Consider the following 22978-nt stretch of genomic DNA (forward strand, 5'->3'; position numbering starts at 1 on the left):
GGGAGTGGCCACCGCACTCCAGTCTGGGCGACAGAGTGAGACTCCAACTCAAAAAATAAAAAAGAATTTAAGTGAAAAGAAAAAATAAAGAGATGCTGCTATTGAAATTTTTGAATAATACCGGTGTCCTTAATTTCTATCTTTCTTCCTAATGCTGATGTAGAAGGATTACTCCCATATCTGGGATTGTTGCCATCACTACTTAAGGGTTCTCTTTGAAAGAAAGTATACCCTGACCATCACCAATCACTTTACCCCTCCATTTTAACATTTTTTAAACAATAAAACTAGTTTTGTAAACATATTTTTCCAGTTGTTGCTCAAGTGATGCAAGATTATTATGACAATTGGAAATTCAAATGACTATTCTAAATAGCAACTCCCAAGGTTAAATTATTGGCCAAGACCTTTTTTCACTACTCTAATAAGAAACACTTCTTTTATCAAAAGATTCTTGTCACTTTAATTTACTAAATATTTATTATGTGCACCTTCTTCTAAACACGATGGGGATTATAGCAATAGATGAGATTCAGATCCTGCCCTCAGCAGCTGTTTGATCTATTAGACAGATGGTGCTAGTCAGACAAATATGCAAATAACCTCAAGTACATGCAAAATGTAATAAATGCAATGGGTAAGGCAGGAAAGACTACAGGGACTTGAAAAGGGACCTGTTATATCTAATTAAAATACTTAAGAAAGGTTTCTTATAAAGCAATGATCTTCAGCCTTGGCTTCTCACTAGTATCATCCTGGGAGCTTTAAGACACCTTGATGACCAGACTTCACAGATCAAATAAATCAGAATATCTCATGCAAGTGGCCTGAATATCGGGATTTTAAAAAACTCTCTGGGTGATTCCAGTGTGCAGCAAACAAGGATTTGAAAATCATTGCTGTAAAGGGCAGGGGTGAGGAAGAAATAGTTAGAATTGAACAACAGATAAGGTTTCTTCAACTGAAGGGAGATACAAGCATTTAGAAGAATCGTCACCTCCATATAGCCCATTTCTTGTATTTTCTCTTTCTTTCTTTCTTTTTTAGCTAATTTATTTTCATTCTCCAAACCTCAGCTCAGTTATAACATTCCTTTGAAAGCTTTTCCTGACCCCCCGATGATGATAATAGTATCTTAATAATGGTAATAAAGCTGACACTTTTTTATAGCCCTTGCTATATGCCAAGTATCATTCTAAGCACATTAAATACATTTCAATATTTAATCCTCCCAATAACACTAGGAGATAGATAATGTTTTTAGTCCCACTTTGCTTGAGAGGAGGGTAAATAACTTGCCAAGATTACAAACTAAGAAGTGGCAGAGTTGGGATTCAAATATCTTGACTCCAGAATCCATGGTCTCAAACACAACCAACTCTAGTTTGATGTTCCTTATCAAGCCTCCCATAGAACCCATGGATTCTTCAATCATACCATGAAACACATTACATTGTAAATGTTTATCAGATTTTTCTCTTCCACTACTCATTTTTTCAATATACAATTATTGAATACATTCTCTGCTAGAAAATGTGCTTGATTCCAAAAATTCCAAGTTACATATATCCTATTTCATTTGTCAAGGAATTTTGGTCTAGAGCAGAGGTTAGCAAATTATGATTGACAGGCCAAATCATGCTGGCCATCTGTTTTTGTCAATAAAGTTTTATTGAGCCACGGCCATGCTCACTGGTTTATGTAATATCTATAGCTGCTTTCATGCTGTAAAAGCAGGGTGGAATAGTTAGGACACAGACCATCTGGCTGCAATGCTTAAAAAATTTGGCTTTTTGTCTTTAAAAAAATTTGTCAATCTCTAGTCTAGAAAATAAGACAAATAAGAAAATCATCACTGGTTATCCAAAGAGGTGTATGCTAGGGTGCCAAAGACACTGTGGTAACATAAAAACAAGAAACCTATGCCGTGGTCAGTGACTCAGCCTGTCATCCCAGCACTGTGGGAGGCTGAGGTGAGGGGATTGCCTGAGCTCATGAGTTCAAGACCAGCCCGGGCAACTTGGCAAGGCCTTGTTTCTACAATAAATTTTTAAAAATTAACTGGCCATGGTAGCGTGTGCCTGTAGTTCCAGCTTCTTGGAAGGCTGAGGCAGAAGGATTGCCAGAGCCCAGTGGGTGGATGCTGGGGTGGCCGTGAGCATGCCATAGCGCTCCAGCCTGGGCAACAGAGCGAGACTCCAACTCAAACACACACACACACACACACACACACACACACACACACACACACACACACACACACGAAATCTAGATTAGGTTAGAGGGTCAGCAAAAGTGTTCTTTATGGCATGATAGGTTAGCAAATTTTAGAAGGCTGATTAGAATTAATTAGACAAAGAAGATCAAGCTGTCCCGTCAGTAAGACCAGAAAGGTAAGTTCAACAGTGATTCAAGGAGCTAGAGTAATGGCAATAGGGATAGCAGAAAAGTAGAGACGTTTATACAATGTTTAGTAGATAGATGTCAGCAACAGACTTTATGAAGTTGTATCTTTGCTTTCTTGATTCTCGCACCAACACAGCTAGCAGAACATGTAGCTGGAACTCACTAAACATTTGTTAACCAAGATTAATTCTTAAGAACATTTACTTAATAAGGGAGAAAATATGTTGCTTCTATTCGTCCTTAAAATAATTGAATTTGATTTTTTTCTCACTTACTATCCAAGAGTAAAAAAGGACCACTTTTTAAATTATCTTCAGTTGTGTACCTATACATAACTATTAACAACATAGTTGTACAATAGACTGTACCTGGAAAATTCATGGGCAGTTCAAATGGTTGTGGAGACTCACAACCTTCCATGTGCTCACAAGTTTCAGCTATGATCTTCTTAATTTTGAGACCAGTAATTTTAATCACTTCTCCTGTTGACAGACAGCATTCATTTCCAAACATTTCATAGATAGATCCTAAAAAGAAAGAAAAGTGAGGAAGAACAGCTATTAAAAAAAATTAAACAGTGAAGAGCTAAGTAGAGTCAGAAGTCTCGTGTGAAGTGTTTTCACTCAGTTTCTCTCTTAGCTACCTGCTAAAAAGGAATGTAATCAAACTTGGCAAAATGTACAGCATGTACCAAGGAAAATATTAGATTTTCACTTTAACCACTGGGTCACACATAAACAATCTTATTTTCGTTATTATTGCAAATTGAGTTTATGGTTTCCTTGGCACTTTTAGCTCATCTTTCCAAAGCCAAGCAACAAACATGTCTTCTACTACTGAGATTTCTGATCTGTTTTTGCTGGATCACAGAATTGGGCTCACACAACTCAACAGTTATCTAAATAAGGAGCGCAAACAAGGTTATAATACAATCTAAGATTTAGAAACACAAGTTCTGCAAGCCAGGGCTTTATATTAAGAGGGTCATATTTATTTATTACATCCGGTTCTCTTCACGATCGTGAATATAAGACTTTTGTCCATTTTTAACTCTTGGTTTTGACAAGCTGGAAACAGTTCCCAGTGTCTTTATGGCAATAGAGGGCAGACCGACCCCGATAAACTGAAAAGCTCCATTTTAGTCAGAATTTCGGTCTCCTTCCTGACAAGCCTTTTATCTCAGGTGCTAAAGTTAAACTTTTCATTCATTTGTTTTCTTTTTATATTCCCTGGTGGCAGGACAGTGAGCAGTAAAATAACCAGAAGATCAGCAATGAAAGGAGCAGAGGCAAAAATTCTGGATGATCTACCCCTCGTGAAAAGGGAACAACCCCAAACCATATCTCTGGCATAGTATTGCTTTCTCGTTGAACAGTAGAAGAAAGGTTGATATAAATAAACATTACAGAGCCGTGGGCTTTTAAATACATCAGTTTTTCCTTACATTTAAGATGGTTTATATTCTTTTTGCCACACTAAAGGCAAAGTATATGAGCAACAAGATTTGGGGGGTTTTGGGGGGTTTTTTTTTTTGCTTGTTTTCTGAATTTTTCTCTATTGTATCACATCCTCATAGAAATAGAATCTTTCCTGATATATAGCAGGCATCTAAAACATGTTTATGGCATCAGTCATTATTAAGCCTGACATCCAATCTAGCTCTAAACAACTCCGTGATCATATCAGAGTTCCAACAGGTAATGGGGCACACTCAAATTAGAGTCACTTGAGGGGATTCGCACAGAGGCCATTTAAATAGAGACACAGCCCATTCTAGGCATCCCAAGAAAATAAAGGTTCGGATCTCACTCATCTCCCAAGTTACCCCATTAGGAACAGTCCACCAGAAGTCAGAGGACAGGAGAGCTGCTGTCCCATAGAAATCAGCCTCCTAAGCAGAGTAAAAATGAAAGCCCAGCACACCCGCATGACTCTCCATGACTTAACAAGGAACACTTTTGCAGACAAGCTCATCTATCTGTTTCTCAAGCTTTGAGCATATATTTCCACAACCCCCTCCTTTTCTCATGTGAGTCCCTTAACTACATATGTGCTCATACTTTCATTAACTTTAATAGGCATAGTGTTATCAGCAGTCTCAAGTTCTTTGTGGAACAAACTGAGGTATTAAAAAATACTAATAAATCCACAGTGACATTTTCTTCCAATGAACTTAGTCTGGTTATTTGCTATGATCCTCCTTTGGCAATTAATCACATACTAACGTTTTACATCTTTAGTATTATCTCACCCGGTACTTAACTTTTTATGAGTTTAGGTTTTATTGTTCCCAATTCAATCTTAAACTTCATGAGAAGACATATTACATTATATTTTTGCATGATTACAACACATCAGTCTCTCTTCTTCATTCATCTAGCAAACTTTAATCAAAAAAACTACTATGTTGGTGATTGGCTTTAGGTATGGTGATTGGCAATGGGTACAAGAGATAAAATGCACCATCTCTTTCCCCCAGAAACACCGTCATAAAGGAAAGGAACAAGTAAACAGACAATCACAACATGTTAGAGAAAGCTAAAATAAAGGAAATACAGGGCATTGTGGGAGCATATCGGAGACATTTAATTAAGCAATTACTCTGGAAAGAGATTAGGGAAGGATTCCTGGAGTATCTGACAACTAATCTGTGTTTTAAAGGAAGGATCAGATGATACCAGGAGAGGCAGAGGAAATAGTATTTAAAAGGTGCAGTAAGTCCCCTACATACAAACCTTCAAGTTGCAAACTTTCAAAGATGTGAACATGCGTTCACATGTCCAGTCTCCTATTGCTGACAATCCTTCAGCTTTGTAATCTCCCAATTCCTCTCCCTCTCATCAGTAACTCTTCTTTCCTGTTCACTCAATCTCAGTCCTTTTACACAAGCTGTTGTACTGTACTGTTCTAGGTACTATACTGTAAGATTAAAAATGCTTTATTTTGTTTGTTTTTATGTATTATTTGTGTGAAAAGTATTATAAACCTATTACAGTACAGTACTACATAGCCGACTGCGTCAGTTAGGTACTTAGGCTAACTTTGTTAGATTTAAAACAAACTGGAGTTATGAACGTGCTCTCAGAACAGAACTAATTTGTATATTGCGGACTTCCTGTACCAAGATGTGAAAGAGGCTGATACATTCTGGAAATTTCAAAAGTAGTTTGTTATGTCTAAAATATGAAATAAGGCCAAGGCATGATGACTTACACCTGTAATCCCAGTGCTTTGGGACAACTGCTTGAACTCAGGGGTTCAAAAACTTTCTGGGAAACATGGGAAGACCATGTACGTCTATATCTCTCTCTCTCTCTCTCTCTCTCTCTCTCTCTCACACACACACACACACACACACACACACACACATATTTAAATTAGGCTGGTGTAGTTATGAACACCTGTAGTCCCAGCTACTCCAGATGCTGAGGCAGGAGAATCGTTTGAGTACAGGAATTTGAGGCTGCAGTGAGCTATGATTGTACCACTGCACTCCAGCCTGGGTGACACAGAGAGACCTTGTCACAATAAAATGGAAGGAAAGGAGGGAGAGAGGGAGGGAGGAATTAAAAAAAGAATAGGTAAGAAAGGAGTCTAGAGCAATAGAGGGGCTCCAGAGCACACAGAGTGTTTATGAAATTACCGATAAACCAAAAGGTCATTCAAAGTCTGAAGACATTTCAAAGTCAGAGAACCTGTTTTCAGGTCTAGAAACAAATTTCATAAGAGGCCATTGGTACTGTAGGAGTTTGCTATCCAAACGATGGTCCATTGTATCACCTGGGAGCTTGTGAGACTCTCAGCCAGAACCCAGATCTGCTGAAACAGAAGCTGCATTTTTAACAAGATCCCCAGATAATCTGCAAGTACATTAGGGCTCCTAAAGCATGGGTCTAGGCAACAAATGGATAACAAACAGGTCTCTGTTTTGATATTGTTGCAAAACTAACAGAAAGGGAGAATGTGCCATGCAGAGGAAGCACTGGGTATCGTTGACATGGAAGATACTGTAAGTGGGAACAAGGAAAGGGAAAGATTTTACATAGGAAAGTGACATGGTAAGAGTTGTCTTGTCACATGAAATAGAATGTAATTTAACCTAACCCATTTCAGCTGGGTTAAGTTAGTTGGGCTTAATTTCAATACAATGGCTATCTTATTGTAGATACAATGTATATCAAACTGGCTGACTTGGAAAGCCACCTTTCTTTCAAAGGTTCAATTGGAATTCAAAATGAAGAGATACATTTGTGTGAGATTACATATCAATTCACAGGGAATAGAAGTCAGAGAATTCTATGAAGAGAAAATTCTGTGAGTTTTAGTCACCACAAGAAAGCTTTTGACTCTCCAGTCTCTTTCCAAGCATTTCGCTTCTTTTGGGGGGAAAAATTAGTATTTTCAGTCACGTAAGGAAGAGGACCTCATGCAAATGCTAATCTTTAACACTTCTCTTTAGCATTTTGTGACTTCCAATTTTCTCTAGCCAAGAAAGCTGTTAACTCACTTTTAATAAAGAGTGTTCAAAGATGTTCAGCACTAGAAAGTTATGATAGGTGACAGGGTCATATAACAAATCTCAAATCCCTCAAACTGGAAATCTTCTTGTACTCCATTATCACCGACGTCATGCCTCTTAAAATATATTTCTTCTTAGTGATAATATAAAATGGTGAGTTTTTAAAATAGCCAACTTTTGTAATTTCAGAACAAACACATAATATGTGTAATTGCATTTTAAAAATTTTCTGAGAAGTGTGCCTGAAATATGTGTGTGTATATATAGACATACATATTAAAATGGTTCTCATTTCATTCTCACCACAAAACATGCATTTTGAATATGCAAATCTCAGATCTATTAAATCTTTACAGACTGATTCTTTCCAAGTCAGAGCATATGTATTCAGGATAATGCCAAACATCAGAGAAAGCCAGAACAAAGCAGCCTGTTTTCAGTGATCAAACATCGCCCCTGAAGGCTGTAATGAAAGAGCCATGTGCCTTTGAAATCACCTTTTCTGTAATGCTACTTTGCTCAATAAAAACGACACATTAATATCCTTTTATGAGCTCATCCCTTGTTTGACAATCCACATAAGCAATGCTATGATCCCATCAGAAAGCCAAAACAATTGGTTCAATAGATTTTCTTCTATCTTCCTGCAAAGTTAAAAAGGTGTAGCAGTCAGGAAAGGGGAAACGATACTGGAGGTTTTTTCCCCTTTACTTAAATGCACGCTCCTCCTTCCAAGCTTCTCCCCACCACTATATTTGGCCACTCATTCCCTGACCTCTTCATCAACTTGTCAAAGTTCAACCAATTCTAAACATTCAGCTCAAATTCATCATTTTCTTCAAAGCCTTCCTTGATTCTCCCACCTAAGTAAGAACTAATTCTCTGCTCTGCTAGCAGTTTTTGTATGTCTTCATTACAGCCTTTTTGTTATTACTATCACTGCCTGCTATTAGGATGTTATTTTCTGACCATGGATATTACATATATTTCAACATTTATTATGAATTGTTAGAGAGGAGACACCATCTTATATTTATAAGCACTCCTCACTAATAGTTTTTATCACATGGTTAGTGAAGGTTGAGTTATAGCTTAGCTTTACTGTAAAATTACAATTAATTGTTGTAAATATAATAGTGGTCATTCTACATCAGTAGTTTAAAGTGAGGTCATCTCAGGTTTTGGCATGAGCTGTATCATCATTCGGTATGTCTGATTTCCAAGATACAAGAGAATGCAAGTTTAGCTGGCTGCCTTGTGAATTCCCTAGACAAAGAATGTGTGGTAAGGGTAGGTGATTTTATAATAATGAATTTCTACTTGCTAAATTTTCATGAAAGGGGAGGTTGTGTGTGATCTGGGACAGATTTTGAAAATTTGGAAGATTATATCTGCAAAATATGGCTACCAGTATATGACAAGAGTGTACAGAACCACATCAGATAAAGGCTGCCAGCGGAAATGCATCTTTGCTCTTCATAAGTAGATGTGATTATTCTTTGCTTAAGAATAGTGCAAATTATTAAGATAGAACATTCCCATAAAGGAAATGTTTAATTGCAAAACTACGTTATTGTCATTCATGTCCCTAGACATGGTGGTTAATATGGTATTAAGTGACCATTACGTGATATTCAATTTTCCAAATGAATCTCTAGATAGTTGACCATAAAAATAAAGTTTAAGTGGGGCTATGGTTGCAATAGGCATTTGCATGACCAATCTCCCATAAAAAGATGGTCTCTATCCTCTGTAAAGCAGAAACGAAGTCATTCCCACTGTATGAAGAATATATCTGAAAAGAGATAAACATGATATTTGAATGCAGTGTATAAATAAGAAGGCAGAAAACGATAAACTTGTGGCTTTGCTAAGAGTGGATTCTACCACTTAGACGCTGGATACACTACTGAGAGGTATATCTGAACACAGATAAGAAATGATCTTTCAAGGTCATGGAGATGTTTTTCCCCAAAAAATCTCAGTATAAATAGGGCAAAACATTAGGACTAAGAAGCATTAAGGTATAATCTCTCTAACTTTAAAGAATATGGTGTACTTCTTGTGAGCTGAGGAATTAAGTATTATCCAAGAAGTCAAACCGAAAGACAAAAATGTGAAAAAGACTGTAGTGAATGTTGGTAAGTCTTACTTTAAAAGTCTGACTACAAGGAAGCAATGATATCTCCTACAGTTTGGAAAGGCTGGATCCTGAGAGTCTTCTATGCCCCTCCCCCCAACTCCCACCCCCAAGAAAAACAAAAAACAAACTAAAAAGCAAAAAACAGACTAAAATAGTAACAGGACCAAAAACCAGAAAAGCCCAACTTTTCAACCACTCTGAGTGAAGTGCATGACATTCAAATGTCTAAGTTTTAGAGGTTGAGAAATAATTCAGTTTTATGAATTAGCTAAAAACTTGCTTAACAGCAGAATCTATTAATTTACTAGATTAAGCAAAACTGTATTAAGATGGTTTGCAGGTGGTTGTTATGACCGAAGTCATCATTATGGCTTTTTGTGCCAACAATTATCAGAGCAAAAGGATTTAGAGGTGTGTATGAAATGAATGTCCTTCCTACATATTCTACATTTCCCTAAGACGGCAATGAGATTATTACTGTCAATTTGATTACAATGAGAACTATTACTGTCAATTATTAGTGTCAGAAGATGCAGATTAGTGGTTCTGCATCTTCTGACACTATTACTGACCAAATTTTTCCCACACTTAACCCAAATTTTAACCTCCAAAATGATACCATAAATAATATAGTTTCTTGTGTAAATAGTATTGCATTGGAAATTGTTTTATTGTTTTAGGAATAGCTTGGTTTTAAGTACATTTTATACATTTTAACATACTTGTCTATGCTTTATATCTTAGTTAAATAAAACTACTATAGACATATCTTGTCATTTAATATCATAAACCTGTTCTCTGCTTCCCATTTAATGAATGTAAATATACAGATTGCATTGGTTATACAAGGGCCCTGGTGCACTACTATGTGTTCACACAATGCATAAAAAATAAAGCTTCACTATATTATATATTTTCCTAAGTTTGTTGGCATCAATCAAACACTTCATTAACTATTTTCCTTGTGAATTGTTATCTAGAAAGTGAGAATAAAGATAAAGTGTTTATCTAAAAATTAGGAGGTTGTATTCATTGAAATTGTGCTTGGATTTTGTAAGTCTTTTTAAACTTTATTTTTATTTCTTAATTGTATTTTATTTTATCAAAGTACCAGCAGGATGACAGATTGGAAAATAAAATACACTGGGTTTTTAGCATGGATAGTCTAAGAAGCACTAAGAGAAGGCATTAAGTGCAAACATAGGACCATAGTCAAAGCAGGGAATCAGGAGAGTCTCAAGGAGTTAGAAAATTAGAATAAAGTTTAAATATCCTGAAAAAAGGAACATTATGACCTAATAAAGTTAAGATCACAAAATCTTAATCAGTGTCACTTAACTCATCTATGATGCAGCAGCCTGGATGCCCTAAATAAAAGACACAGAAATTGTAATCAAATTGACAGTAATAGTTCTCATTGCAAGGTATTACCCTGGCATTATAATTTCTACATTACTCATCTAAAAATGAACACACCAATGCTGAACCTTGACCTTGGATGCTTCGAGTTGCTGGCCCTAAGCAGCTCAAGTGTAAAGCCATGAGCAATCGAAATCCTCCATAAAACAATTCTATGCCTCCTACCTAACTAGCATGTATAGAATTGGTCCATAAGAGATATGGCATATATCTGTGGTATATGCTATCATTTGTCTTCCCATCCATGGTATATTTCCAGCTGAGTCCAGACATGGTCTAATAATTCTCCTCAACACAAAATTCCAGGTGACTCTATCAGTTGAAAATGGCATGCCAGGTATAAATTATTCCTGGCCCAGTCCAGCATTATGACTTATCTTGCTTTCTTTAAGACCGCTTGGTTGATATTTATTTTTTTTAAACTTAATTCTCAAATTAGGCTAATTTACTCCCAAAGGCTTAGTCAAAAGAAGTCTGGCAGAAGTATACAGACTTCCTCGATCCATCATTTATTTCATGGCAGCTATCTGAATTGACACATAAACATCTAACCTGATAATAATTACAAACTTATATAGCCCAATGGCAGCTGTAGAGTTTAAACTTCATTTACATCTCTAAACAAAGTGCCAGCAATTATAATGATCTTTTGAATTACTGAGTCTCAGTGTCAGAAACTTAAATACCATCTTAACCTACCAATGTATTACAATGTTTGAGTCTCTATACAATGTCTCTGCCAAGTGGTTGTCCAACCTTTATTTGAACACTTTCACTGATGGAATTCCATTTACTTAAAGTGACCTACTTTGCTTCTGTGCAATTCTTACTTTAAATATATCCTGTGTTCCTATAGGATATACACATAAGAACTATTTTTAGCCCATGGAATCATACAAAAAACAATTATTTTAACTCTTCTACATAGAGGCCTTAAAATGTTTGAAGATAGCTGTCACCAGTTGTTGTTTTTTCCTAACAAATAAAGCTGTCTAATAAACTGAAGAATGTTCAGAGCCACTGCTCAAAGCATAGGTTGCCCAATATAAATCTATTTGAACCACAATTTACATGGATGTGAATGGCATCTTAAAAGTTGTGCAAGCCGGGCACAGTGGCTCACGCCTGTAATCCCAGCACTTTGGGAGGCTGAGGCGAGAGGATTGCCTGAGCCCAGAAGTTCAAGCCCAGCCTGGTCAACTTGGTGAGACCTCATCTCCACAATGAATCAAAAATTACCTGTGTGTGGTGGTGCACGCCTGTGGTTCCAGTTACTTGGAAGGCTGAGGCGGAAGAATCGCCTAAGCCCAACAGGTCAAGGCTGCGGTGGCCTTTAGTATGCCACTGCACTCCAGCCTGGGCGACAGAGTGAGACTCTGACTCAGAAAAAAAAAAAGAGAGAGAGAGAGACAGAGTTGTATAACATGGCATCCTGTCTCTCAAAAATGCATATAGTTCCAGGGAAGGCTGGATAATAACTGTCAGCGATGTCCAAAAGCGATTTCTTGCCAGGAAACTAAAAAACTTTGTATAAGGAACATTCAGTCATTTCACTTTAGCAACATTTGGTTTTGCCAGCAAATAGTCAAAGTCATTCCTACTGCAGAAAACGTAAAATGTTGTAAAGCTTAGTAGCATATTTAGGGAGCTAATTCCTCTTCAGTAGCTGAAGTCATTCCTAAATCCCTTCCACCACTAAAGGCAAGTCACGAGGACTACTTCCCCAGGGAAGGAGGGAAAAGTTTTGGTCCTTGTTTAGCCCTGAGATTCAAACATATTTTTAATACTTAGGGAGATAATAATTATGAAAAGATAGGCTTTTCTAAAATTATAAAAGATTTTTCACAATCGCCAAAATCGTTTCACATGAATATAAGACTCCGATAATGGAAGACTATCATAAAGCAGATTTCAGCCCAAGGGGCACTCAGTGGATGGCATAAAGGAGTGTCCCGCCCTGCTGAAAAGAAAGAGAATTTTTTTTAATTACACATAGAAGGAAGTCAAGCATACTGTTTTACTTCCAAAATCTGCACTTTGTGCTACATCTGAATAAACTGGTTTTGTAAGTCAAAGTTTTGGATTTATAAGAGCCGTTACTTATTGAGAGTGAAAGCCAAGGTCATAGAATTTATGCTTTGCAGTTAGTGTGAAAAGGAGAAAAGTGAGTTTAATGTAGTTATCTTGGAGAAGATTAGTTGGGCCTTGATTTGGTGACATCATGTGCAGAGGTGTAGAAACTTCTATAAACAAACTACTCAATATTCTCCATAATTGGCTTTGGGAAGTTGTTCCTAATAATGACGGATGAGTATCCTAATAAATACTAAGTCGACCCGAAGAAACCAGCTCAGTTTCTCAACTTCTCACTTCTGTCTATCGAAGCCCTCCTTCAATGGCTACTTGAATGCCCAGCAAAATGACATTTACCTATATGAATCAGAGGTCCCCACGTCTGCCTTCAAATTTAATGATCAACTAGGACTCACAGAAGTCAGAAAAGCTATTATCCTCACGGCTACAGTTTATTACAGAAACAGAGAAGGGATACAGATTAAAATGGGCAAATGAGAAAGGTGCATAGGTCAGAGTCCAGGAGAAACCAGGCACAAGTTTCCATCTGCTCTGCCAGCAGAGTCACATGGACAGAGCATAATTCTCCCAGCAATAATAAGTGACAACATGTACTTGCCAACCAGAGTTCACCTAAGCCTTGGTGTCTGGGAATTTTACTGGGAGTCAGTCACATAGGCTTGGCATGCGCACATGACTAGCTTAAACTGATCATTGCCCAGCTTCCCTCTAAAAGATTGAACTAATACAGTGTGGCCCAGAACCTAAGCCAAACAAACACAGGCATTCACCATAAATCATATTGCTAGCATGCATATCTGGAGTTGTCCAAGTTCTGCAATCTACAAAGACACTCTTATCACACAGTGTGTTCCAAGGGCTTATGGGACACCTCCAAGGAGCTAGTCAAACACTAGTCCTTTCTTTGGAAAGTGTAGACTCTAATCACCCAAAGACTGCTGTTAAAGTTAGCCCTTTACTAACACTATATCTCAAGACTTTGTTAAAGCTTGTTAGGAAAAATAGCTGTCCAAGACTTTAAAAAGGTAAAAAAAAAAAAATCACTGCTCTGCATCCTTTCAGTGGAGTTAGATATTGTCCAGCAGATCTTTTGGGAATTCTCTGATTCTCTGGAGGTATACAGTTCTGAGTGGCATTCTATTGACTTGTGGAAAATCTAAGGAATTGCAATTTTTTTCATAGCAAATCAAATGACTTCTTTTCCATTGCAATAAAAATATTTTTTCCAGTAGATAGACAGTTGTTCTACACCTTGTGGATAATATAACAATAAAACATTACATGCCTGAAATTGATAATCAGGTTTGATCTACTGTAAATTCATTTTAGCATTTTAAAATTATTAAAACATTACATGTCTGAAATTGATAATCAGGTTTGAATCTACTGTAAATTCATTTTAGCATTTTAAAATTATTTATTTCCTTTAAAATTTATTTTATTTTATTGTTAGAGACAGTCTCTGTTGCTCAGGCTGAAATATGGTGGCATGATCACAGAATCACGGCTCACTCCAGCCTTGACCTCTTGGGCTCAATTAATCCTCCTGCCTGTGCCTCCTTGGGACCAGAGGCACACACCACCATGCCTGGAAAACCCTTTAGCATTTCTGATAGTAATTCTACTGTGTGTGTTTGTTCAAACTGGATATAACAACTCATCGATTCTCATTTAATGAGTTAAACATTCTTCATACTTTCATTTTATGTTTGTAGGAAAGTGATATTTTTAATTTTGTGAAGAGTTTTTCTTTATCAATCTCATACTAGTTGCACAGCATTTGCTTTCTCCTTTCAATATACCTAGTCATTTGTAGCACGGAGTGGTATCTTTGGGTTCCAGAAATGTATTGGTAATATAAGGAAAATAATCCCAGCACTATGGGAGGCTGAGGTGAGGAAATTGCCTGAGCCCACGAGTTTGAGAACAGCCTGGACAACTTGGCAAGACCTCATCTCTACAATTTAAAAAAAAAATTAGCTGGGTGTGCATGCCTGCAGTTACCCCTACTTGGAAAATAGAGGCCAAAGGATCGCCTGAGCCCAGCAGGTCAACGCTGGGGTGGCCGTGAGTGGACCACTGCTCTCCAGTCTGGGCAACAGAGTAAGACTCCAACTCAGTAAATAAATAAATAAATAAGAAAAATCTTCAATATCTACATTTGAGTGGAAATGCATAGTGCTGAAGCTTACTCTACTTACATTTGTAAAATATGCATGTGTACCTTAGTTACACAATAGGTTTTCATCCTTGTAAATTTTTTTTCTGCTTTTTCTCTACTTGTTTTCTAACTTATTGAAGTGTTTTTAATTTAAAGAGTAAAGAGAGAAGATTGAAGACCTAGTTTTTCTCAAAATATATGAAATGTTTTCATATCTTTTTATAAAGTGTTACATTCATTGCAAGTTAACTATCTATAATGTCTATAGTTTTATTCAGTGACTAAAAATTCAAAAACAAAAACTGATTAACATCAATATTTAGTTATGTTACATAATAGTTCAACTTATTTTTGGAATTCAAATTATCTCATTTTTGTAGAGCTTTTCTCTACAGACCAAATCTACAACAGATAGAATTTCAAGATCAATTACTTTGAAGAATTGTGAAAATTTCTAAATTTGATGTTGAAAAGAGTTGTTGAGAAAAGTTAAGATATAATAAAATTCTAAAGATTCAAAAGATTAAGTTGCCCTTCTATGAAAGATTTCACTTTCTCCATATTTCTGTAGTTTAAAAAATAATGAATAAAGGTACAGAACAAGTTTATCTGACACGTGTACTATTTTAAAATTCTCAACATTTGCTCTTATTAATCAGTTTCTATCACCCATTGAGGATCTAAAGATCAGATGAAGACCTGAGTCTAGGTTGCATGTCAAGCAATTCAACTTTTTATTGTAATGTCACAACTATTTTTCAAGTTTTGGGGAGCGCTTCCAGGATCACTGGTGACCCTTCATATGAGTCCCATGGTGTCATTCAAGGTCTGTGGTATTGCACTAAACATGATGACAAACATGAAAACAAGAGATCACTTTTTACCGCAACTTGCAATTTACTAGAGAGACAAACTGCTCAAAAGGAGATGATTGGTGTCACGGGGCATGTAAAATGAATACTCCCAACACTTGAGCTCACCACGATAGCAGCACGACAAGTCTATAATATTATTATAGCAGTATTGTATGTATTATGGTATATAGTGTATAATATATAGCAGTATACTATACTATGTACTATTTAATATCACATCTTTATGCTTGTTTACATTTCTTTTGACTGTGAATAGCACCATGTATGGTGTTTAAGTATGTATGTAAAATTTGATAAATTTTAACTTTTTATAATAAGTTTGTGTATATTTTATGGTAGTAAGCAATAAAGTAAGCTGGCATCTACATATATTTTTATGAATTCATAACATCAAATTTTTCTTAGAACTATATATACTTATGTATATATTTCTAGGCTATGCAATTATATATATGCATATATATTTGCAAATACATATATTGATATATGCAAATACATATATTGATATATGCAAACACACACACACACACACATATATATATTTCTAGGCTATGCAATTCGTCTGTGGGTTTTTTCAAATTGTCACAAATCTTCAAAAAGTTTTCCAATATATTTACTGGGAAAAAAAATCCATATATAAGTGGACCAGCACAGATCAAACCCATGTGGTACAAGAGTTAACTGTACTAAACCTCGCATCATATACATAAAAATATTGACTCAAAATGAACTATGAACTTAAATACAAAAGCATGACCCATAAAAGGAAGACTTGATAAATTGGACTTCGCCAAAATTGAGAACTTTTGCCCCTTGTGAAAGCTAACATAAAGAGGATGAAAACACAAGCTCCAGATTGGGAGAAATATTTTCAAACTACATATCAGACAGAGAACTTACATCTAGGATGCATAAAGAACTCAAATTGTTTGTAAAAAGTCGAGTTCGGTGGCTCAGCCTGTAATCCTGCGCTTTGGGAGGCTGAGGTGAGTGGATTGCCTGAGCCCGCAGGTTCGAGACCTGCCTGGGCAACTTGGCGAAACCTCATCTCCACAATAAATCAAAAAATTAGCCGGGCATGGTAGCACGCGCCTGTAGTTCCAGCTACTTGGAAGGCAGAGGCGGAAGGATCGCCGGAGCCCAGCAAGTGGAGGCTGCGGTGGCCGGGAGCGGCCACTGCACTCCAGTCTGGGTGACAGAGTGAGACTCCAACTCAAAAAATTTAAAAATTTAAAAAATTTAAAAATTGTTTGTAAAGAAATCAAACAATACAATTAGAAAATGGGCAAAAGTCACGAACAGATATTTTACCCAAGAGAATGTACAAATGGCAAATAGCACATTGCTAGCCATTTAATGAAATTCTAATTAAACCCACACAGATATCAATGTATATTATTAAAATAATTAAAATAGCAAATAGCAACAACACAAAAGACAGGCAAGGTTGTAGAGAAATGGAATTACTTGTACATTGGCTGGTGAAATGTAAATTGGTAGAACCACACAGAAAAAACAGTTTTAGGCTAGGCTCGGTGACTCAGCCTATAATTCCAGCAGTTTGGGAGGCCAAGTCGAGTGGATTGCCTGAGCCCACGGGTTTGAGACCAACCTGGGCAACTTGGTGAGACCTCATTTCTACAATAAATTTTTTAAACATTTGCCGGGCGTGATAGTGTGTGCCTGTAGTCCCGGCTACTTGGAAGGTTGAGGCAGAAGGATCGCTGGAGCCCAGCAGGTCGATGCTGGGGTGGCTGTGGGTATGCCATGGCACTCCAGCCTGGATGACAGAGTGAGACTCCAACTCAAAAAAGAAAAAGAAAAAGAAAAAAACAACTTGGCAGTTTCAGCCTCAACAGAAATCACTACACATGCAGCTATCATGTGACCAGCAATTTTACTCATGGGTATTTATCCCAGAGAAATGAACCTTGAATTTTCACACAAAAATTGGTAAACAAACGTTTATAACAGTTTAATCATAATAGCCCCAAACTGGAAACAGCCAAGGTGTTCCTCAACATGTAGATAGTTATAAACTGTGGTACATCTATACTACTGAGTGGAATAGCACTTTCAATAAAAAGGAACAAACTACTGCTACACCCCAAAACCTGGATGAATCTCCAGAGAATTATGCTGAGTGAAAAAAACCATTCCCAAAAGCTTACACACTATGATTTTCTCCTTTTTATAAGATGTTTGAAATGACAAAATTATAAAAGTGCTGAACAGATTAATGGTTGAATGGGGTTAAAGAGAGGGTGGGCAAAGTGGGAAGGAAACAGGTGTGACCATAAAAGAGCAGCATGAGTGATGTGATGCTGTAAATGCTCTGAATCTTGACTGTATTAATGTCAATATCCTGGTTGTGATACTGTGCTATAGTTTTGCAAGAACTTATATTGAGGGAAACTGAGTAAAGGATTCGTATTATTTCTTACAACCACGAGTGAATCTGCAATTATCTCAAAACCAAGAGTTTAAGCTCTTTAATTGTTTATTTAAACTAATCTAAGTAGCTAAATATGTGTGTGTGTTTGTGTGTGTGTGTGTGTGTGTGTGTGTGTGCGCGCGCGCGCGCGCAACTTTTGACACTAGTGACAGCGAAACTCTTTGCCAAACCCAGGAACACGTGCATACAAGGTGAAGTAATAAAAGCAGCCTCAGGAAGATTTATAACCCCGAAACTACAGGAAGCCATGAGGAGAATCAAGATAGCAGAGAAAGAGGCTCTGGGTTATATTGATATTGAAAATGTGAGCCTATTCCCACTTTGGTACTTTCAGAGGTTCTCCAGAATGGCATTTGCCCAGCAGAGCTTTCTGCAGTGATGGAAACGTCACTTGAGTTGCCTGGTACTGCAGTTAAAAGCCACGTAAAGTTCATGAGCACTTGAAAAGCGACTCATGTAACTGGGAACCCAAGTTTTTAATGTATTTACTCTTACTTAATCTAAATTTAAAGTCACATACGACTTGTGGTTACTGAATTGAACAGCACAGTTTTATAGAAAGGTAATAACCTTAAATCAAAACTTAGATTCTGCTCATTATCAGAGCTTGGATAATTTAGTCTTCTATGTGTCACCTTGATTGTCCTCTAATCCTTATGAAGTCAGCAACAAACAAGTTAAAGTATAATCTCCTACATATGTAGTAGTTGATATGTGATTATAGACAAATGGGGTCAATCTGGACAACTGCTTATTCATATTGATGGAAAGGATGTTTCAGAAAATAAGAGTACCACTTTTCTGATTTGAACAAATTAACATGTTAAAGAACTGTCTGATATTTGGTGTTTTCCAAGATGATCTAATTACAAAATGGTTGGAGAAAACTCAAGGAGAGTAGATTTGAAATGCAGGCAATATAGCATTGCTTCAAGAGATTTTTCCTAAGAGCTGCTTACAGAGTAGCAAGAGACACTAGAGGCAATGAGATGTGTTACGGCGTGAACCAGGCACGCAGGAGTGCCTGAATAAGATGACAGTGACAAACATCAAAATGACGGCACCAGGCCCTGGTGACAGATAAAGCAGAAAAATCAGATCAAACTGACTTCCAGATTGAGATGCTGCCTTACGGAGAGAATGATGGGGTACTAAGATTCACCGATGTGGAACAGTAGGCAAGGAAGCAATGCATTCAGGTCTTGATACATTGTTTTATATGTCAAATGCACTTCCTTAAACAGAGATGGTCCTGTCTAGTTCCTCTTAAGCAATTGTTGCAGACAGACTCCTCTTGAATCAATTGGGGAAAATTAAAAAATACAGATTCTTGGGCTTCTCAACCTGATTCTCCATGGTAGAATCCAGAAATATGCAATTTTTTAAGTTCCCTAGTAAAGGGCCGTGTTTAGATATTAGCAAATATTGACACATATCTCTAAGTAGGCAGAGGAAAGTCAGGAGACTACATGTATCAACTTGGAACAGAACACAGATTTAGGAGTTAGTTGAAGCTACAAGTGTGAGAACAAAACTCAATAAAAGCAACTAACTCCATGGCCAGATCTGCTCCATGAGAGGGAGAAGGGAGCATCTCGACTTGTGTGGTTAGATAAATGTTTAAGATTATTATAACATGCATGTAGTTTACTTAAAATACTTCAGCACAGATAATGAGATACATACAGGCATACCTCAGAGATATTATGAATTCAGTTCCAAACCACCTCAACAAAGTGAATATTACAATATAGCAAGTCACACAAATTTGTTGGCTATATGTGGAAGTGATTTTTTGCACTGTACTATAGATAGTCTCTTAAGTATGCAATAGCATTATGTCTAAAAAACAATGTACATACCTTAATTTAAAAATACTTTACTGCTGAAGAAAAAAATGCTAAGAATCCTTTGAGTCTTCAGTGAACCATAATCTTGATGCTGGTAGAGGAGAGTTTTGCCTCAATGATGAGGATCTTGCTCTAGATTAGTGTTTGGCTTAAGGAAATGCTGTGACGGGTTTGATCTTTTTTCTAGGCCACTCCAACATTCTCCACGTCAGCAACGAGGCTATTTTGTTTTATTATCATTCGCATGTTCAATGCAGTAGTGCTTTTAATTTCCTTAACGTTTCCTTTGCAATCACAACTTGGTTAACTGCTCAATGTGAGAGGCCTACTTCTCTGCCTGTCTTGGCTTTTGACATGCCTCGGGTGTCAACTAAGTTTAATTACTTCTAGTTTTTGACTGAAAGTGAGATACATGCAACCTTTCCCTTCACTTGAACACTCGGAGGTCATCGTAGGGATATTAATTGGCCTAATTTCAATATTGTTGCATCCCAGGGAATAGAGAGACTCTAAAAGAGGGAGAGGGAGACAGGAAACAGCCAGTAGGTAGAACAGTCAGAACACACATGACCTGTATCCGTTAAGTTCACTATCTTGGATGCTTGCCTTTTGAGGTATCCCAAAACAATAACACTAGCAACCTTAAAGATCACTGATCATAGATCACCATAACAAACATAATAATAATGAAAACGTTTGAAACATTGTGAAGATGACCAAAATGTGACACAGAGACGTGAAATAAGCACATGCTGTCGAAGAATGATGCCCACCACAAATTTCAATTGTAAAAAAATGCCATATCTATGAAGCACAATTAAACCAGGTCTCCCTATGTGTATGTGTTCAGTAGTTTTAATCCCGGGGAAAGGATGAGGAAAATGCTAGTTAACATTTGAAGCTCACTAATCAGAAATATAATCCAGGGTGACTAGGTAACATGCAGAAGATTACTCAGAAGTCCACACTCTTAAAATGACAACCACAAATATCACTTACTCTTGTTTCCCATTAACACAGGTTTTGAAGATTAGATGAATGGTTATTCATCAGGTTGCTTTATGTGTGAAATGAGTGGTGTTCGAAATGTGTTGATTTCCTGATATAAAATAGGCACTCATGTTCTTGCAAAAAGGCCTAAGAATCCAGTGAGTCAGGTATGGGTCCTATGCTCTATGGTCCCCTCTGAGCAGCTGATTCAAAACAGTTTTGTTTGTTGGCTTTAACCGGGAGGGTAGCTGTATCTTGCTGCTGGAACATTGTTGAAGTCTCTAACAAACTTTTCATGAAAGATACTGTCAGAGATCTTCAGAAGATAGTTGGGACTACATCAAGCTGACACGTGGGCCATATAACTACTGTTTTGCCTGCTTGCAAATATATATGTATATTTTTTTACATTTAGCCAAATTTGATCTAAGGCTCTCTTTCATTGTACTAAGCCCTCAAATCTGTGGGTGAAAGAGACCAATAGTGTCATCTACTTCCAAGGACTGAAGGCTATCGCTATCTAGCAAAACTAACCTCATAATGGTGAATAACTAAATCAATTCTGGTCAGCTTGCAACAAAAGTCGTTTGACGTATTTTTTTCTAGTGAGTCTAAATAAATGAGATTAATTTTCATCAATAGGCTACTTTAATAAATAGCAGCTGCTAAATATTACTGAGCAGTAAGCCTGTGGTTTTTTTTAAAAACACAATGCTTTCTTGAATAACTCTTCTTTGTTTTTCAAAGGGCCTGAATTTAAAAAGCAACTCGCATGAGTGCCAACAGTAAAAAGACAATGCTACAGGTCACTTATCAAATGAACGGCATCTATCAGTAGTTAATTTGCACTGTCAATTTTTTAATGAATGGCTTATTGTTCCTAGTAAAAAGGGAACATTCTTAATAGCAGAAATTAAAATTTTCATTCTCGCTTCTCTCTTTCGTGGATTAAAACTCTCATTTAAGCTTTAAAGTATGTGTTAAAATAAGAAGTAATGTGTTAAGTGTCAACTTGGAAAAAAGTCTTTTTCAAAATAACGTTATTTCTCTCTGGGGAGAAAAAATATTTTAGGCACTTATATGACACTTCTGGTGGTCTAGTTATAGTAGACAGAAACAATCAATCCAAGAGTGATCACCTCAACTATTGACCATACATTAATGGTCAGCGTGTCTTGGAATGTCTTCGCAACTCTTACGTTGAACTCGAAGGCCTTAATTTCTTGGAGTGTTAGGGCCATGATGATTCCCAGACACTTACGGCTCCAAATTCAACACACTGCCTACTACTAGGTAGTCATTCCAAGGGCGTTAGCTGAATAAATGGATATTCTCGGACATTTATTTATTCACTGATTATTTCTCTGTGCCTTTATATGAAAGCATCATTAAGAAAGGCAATTGTTGCCAGGCACGGTGGCTCACGCCTGTCATCCCAGCACTTTGGGAGGTCGTGGCAAGCGGATTGCCTGAGCCAAGGGGTTGGAGTCCAGCCAGAGCAACATGGCAAGACATCCTCTCTACAGCACATGGAAAAAAGAAAAAATTAGCGGGGCCGGGTGGGACTTGCCCGTAGTTCCCGCTACTTGGAGGGCTGAGGCGGAAGGGTCACCGGAGCCCAGCCAGTCCTGGCTGCCGGTGGCTGTGAGCCTGCCTCCGCACTCCAGCCTGGGCAAGGCAGTGAGACTCCGTCGCTGGATGGCTGGATGATAGACAGACAGACGGACAGACAGACAGATGGATGATAGATAATTGTTGATCCTGTTAATATGCAAAAGACGTTTTGTTTTTTTCTTTATTTGCAAGGACCAGATGGGATGATTGTATCCAAACGTGAGACTCTGGACGGGTCTTGCCGCCGTAAAAGGAGCTTCGTCCAGATGCTCTAGAAGGCCGTCACATCCTAAAAAAAGACTAGATTTACTCGGAACGTGGGAAACTGCTTTCTTAAAAAGGGGCAAGCCATGCGGGGCAGGATGCGGGGGCGGGAAAGACCATTTTTATTTTTATTTTTATTTTTCTTTAATTCATTTTTTTGAGTTGGAGTCTCCCTCGGTGGCCCAGAC

The 22978-nt window shown here is 37.3% G+C and overlaps 1 protein-coding gene across 1 annotated transcript in view; it reads right to left on the bottom strand.

Annotated features, from left to right (window-relative positions):
• Positions 1–22978, bottom strand: part of THEMIS (thymocyte selection associated) — a 197595-nt gene that overhangs the window by 153434 nt on the left and 21183 nt on the right. Inside the window, exon 2 of the mRNA XM_008053704.2 lies at positions 2775–2933. Coding sequence (XP_008051895.1) covers positions 2775–2933 — 159 coding nt within the window. The remainder of the gene's footprint in view (positions 1–2774; positions 2934–22978) is intronic.

The sequence above is a fragment of the Carlito syrichta genome, unplaced genomic scaffold (genome assembly GCF_000164805.1).
Source record: "Carlito syrichta isolate Samal-C Ts95f unplaced genomic scaffold, Tarsius_syrichta-2.0.1 Scaffold288378, whole genome shotgun sequence".
NCBI classification, from domain to species: Eukaryota; Metazoa; Chordata; class Mammalia; order Primates; family Tarsiidae; genus Carlito; species Carlito syrichta.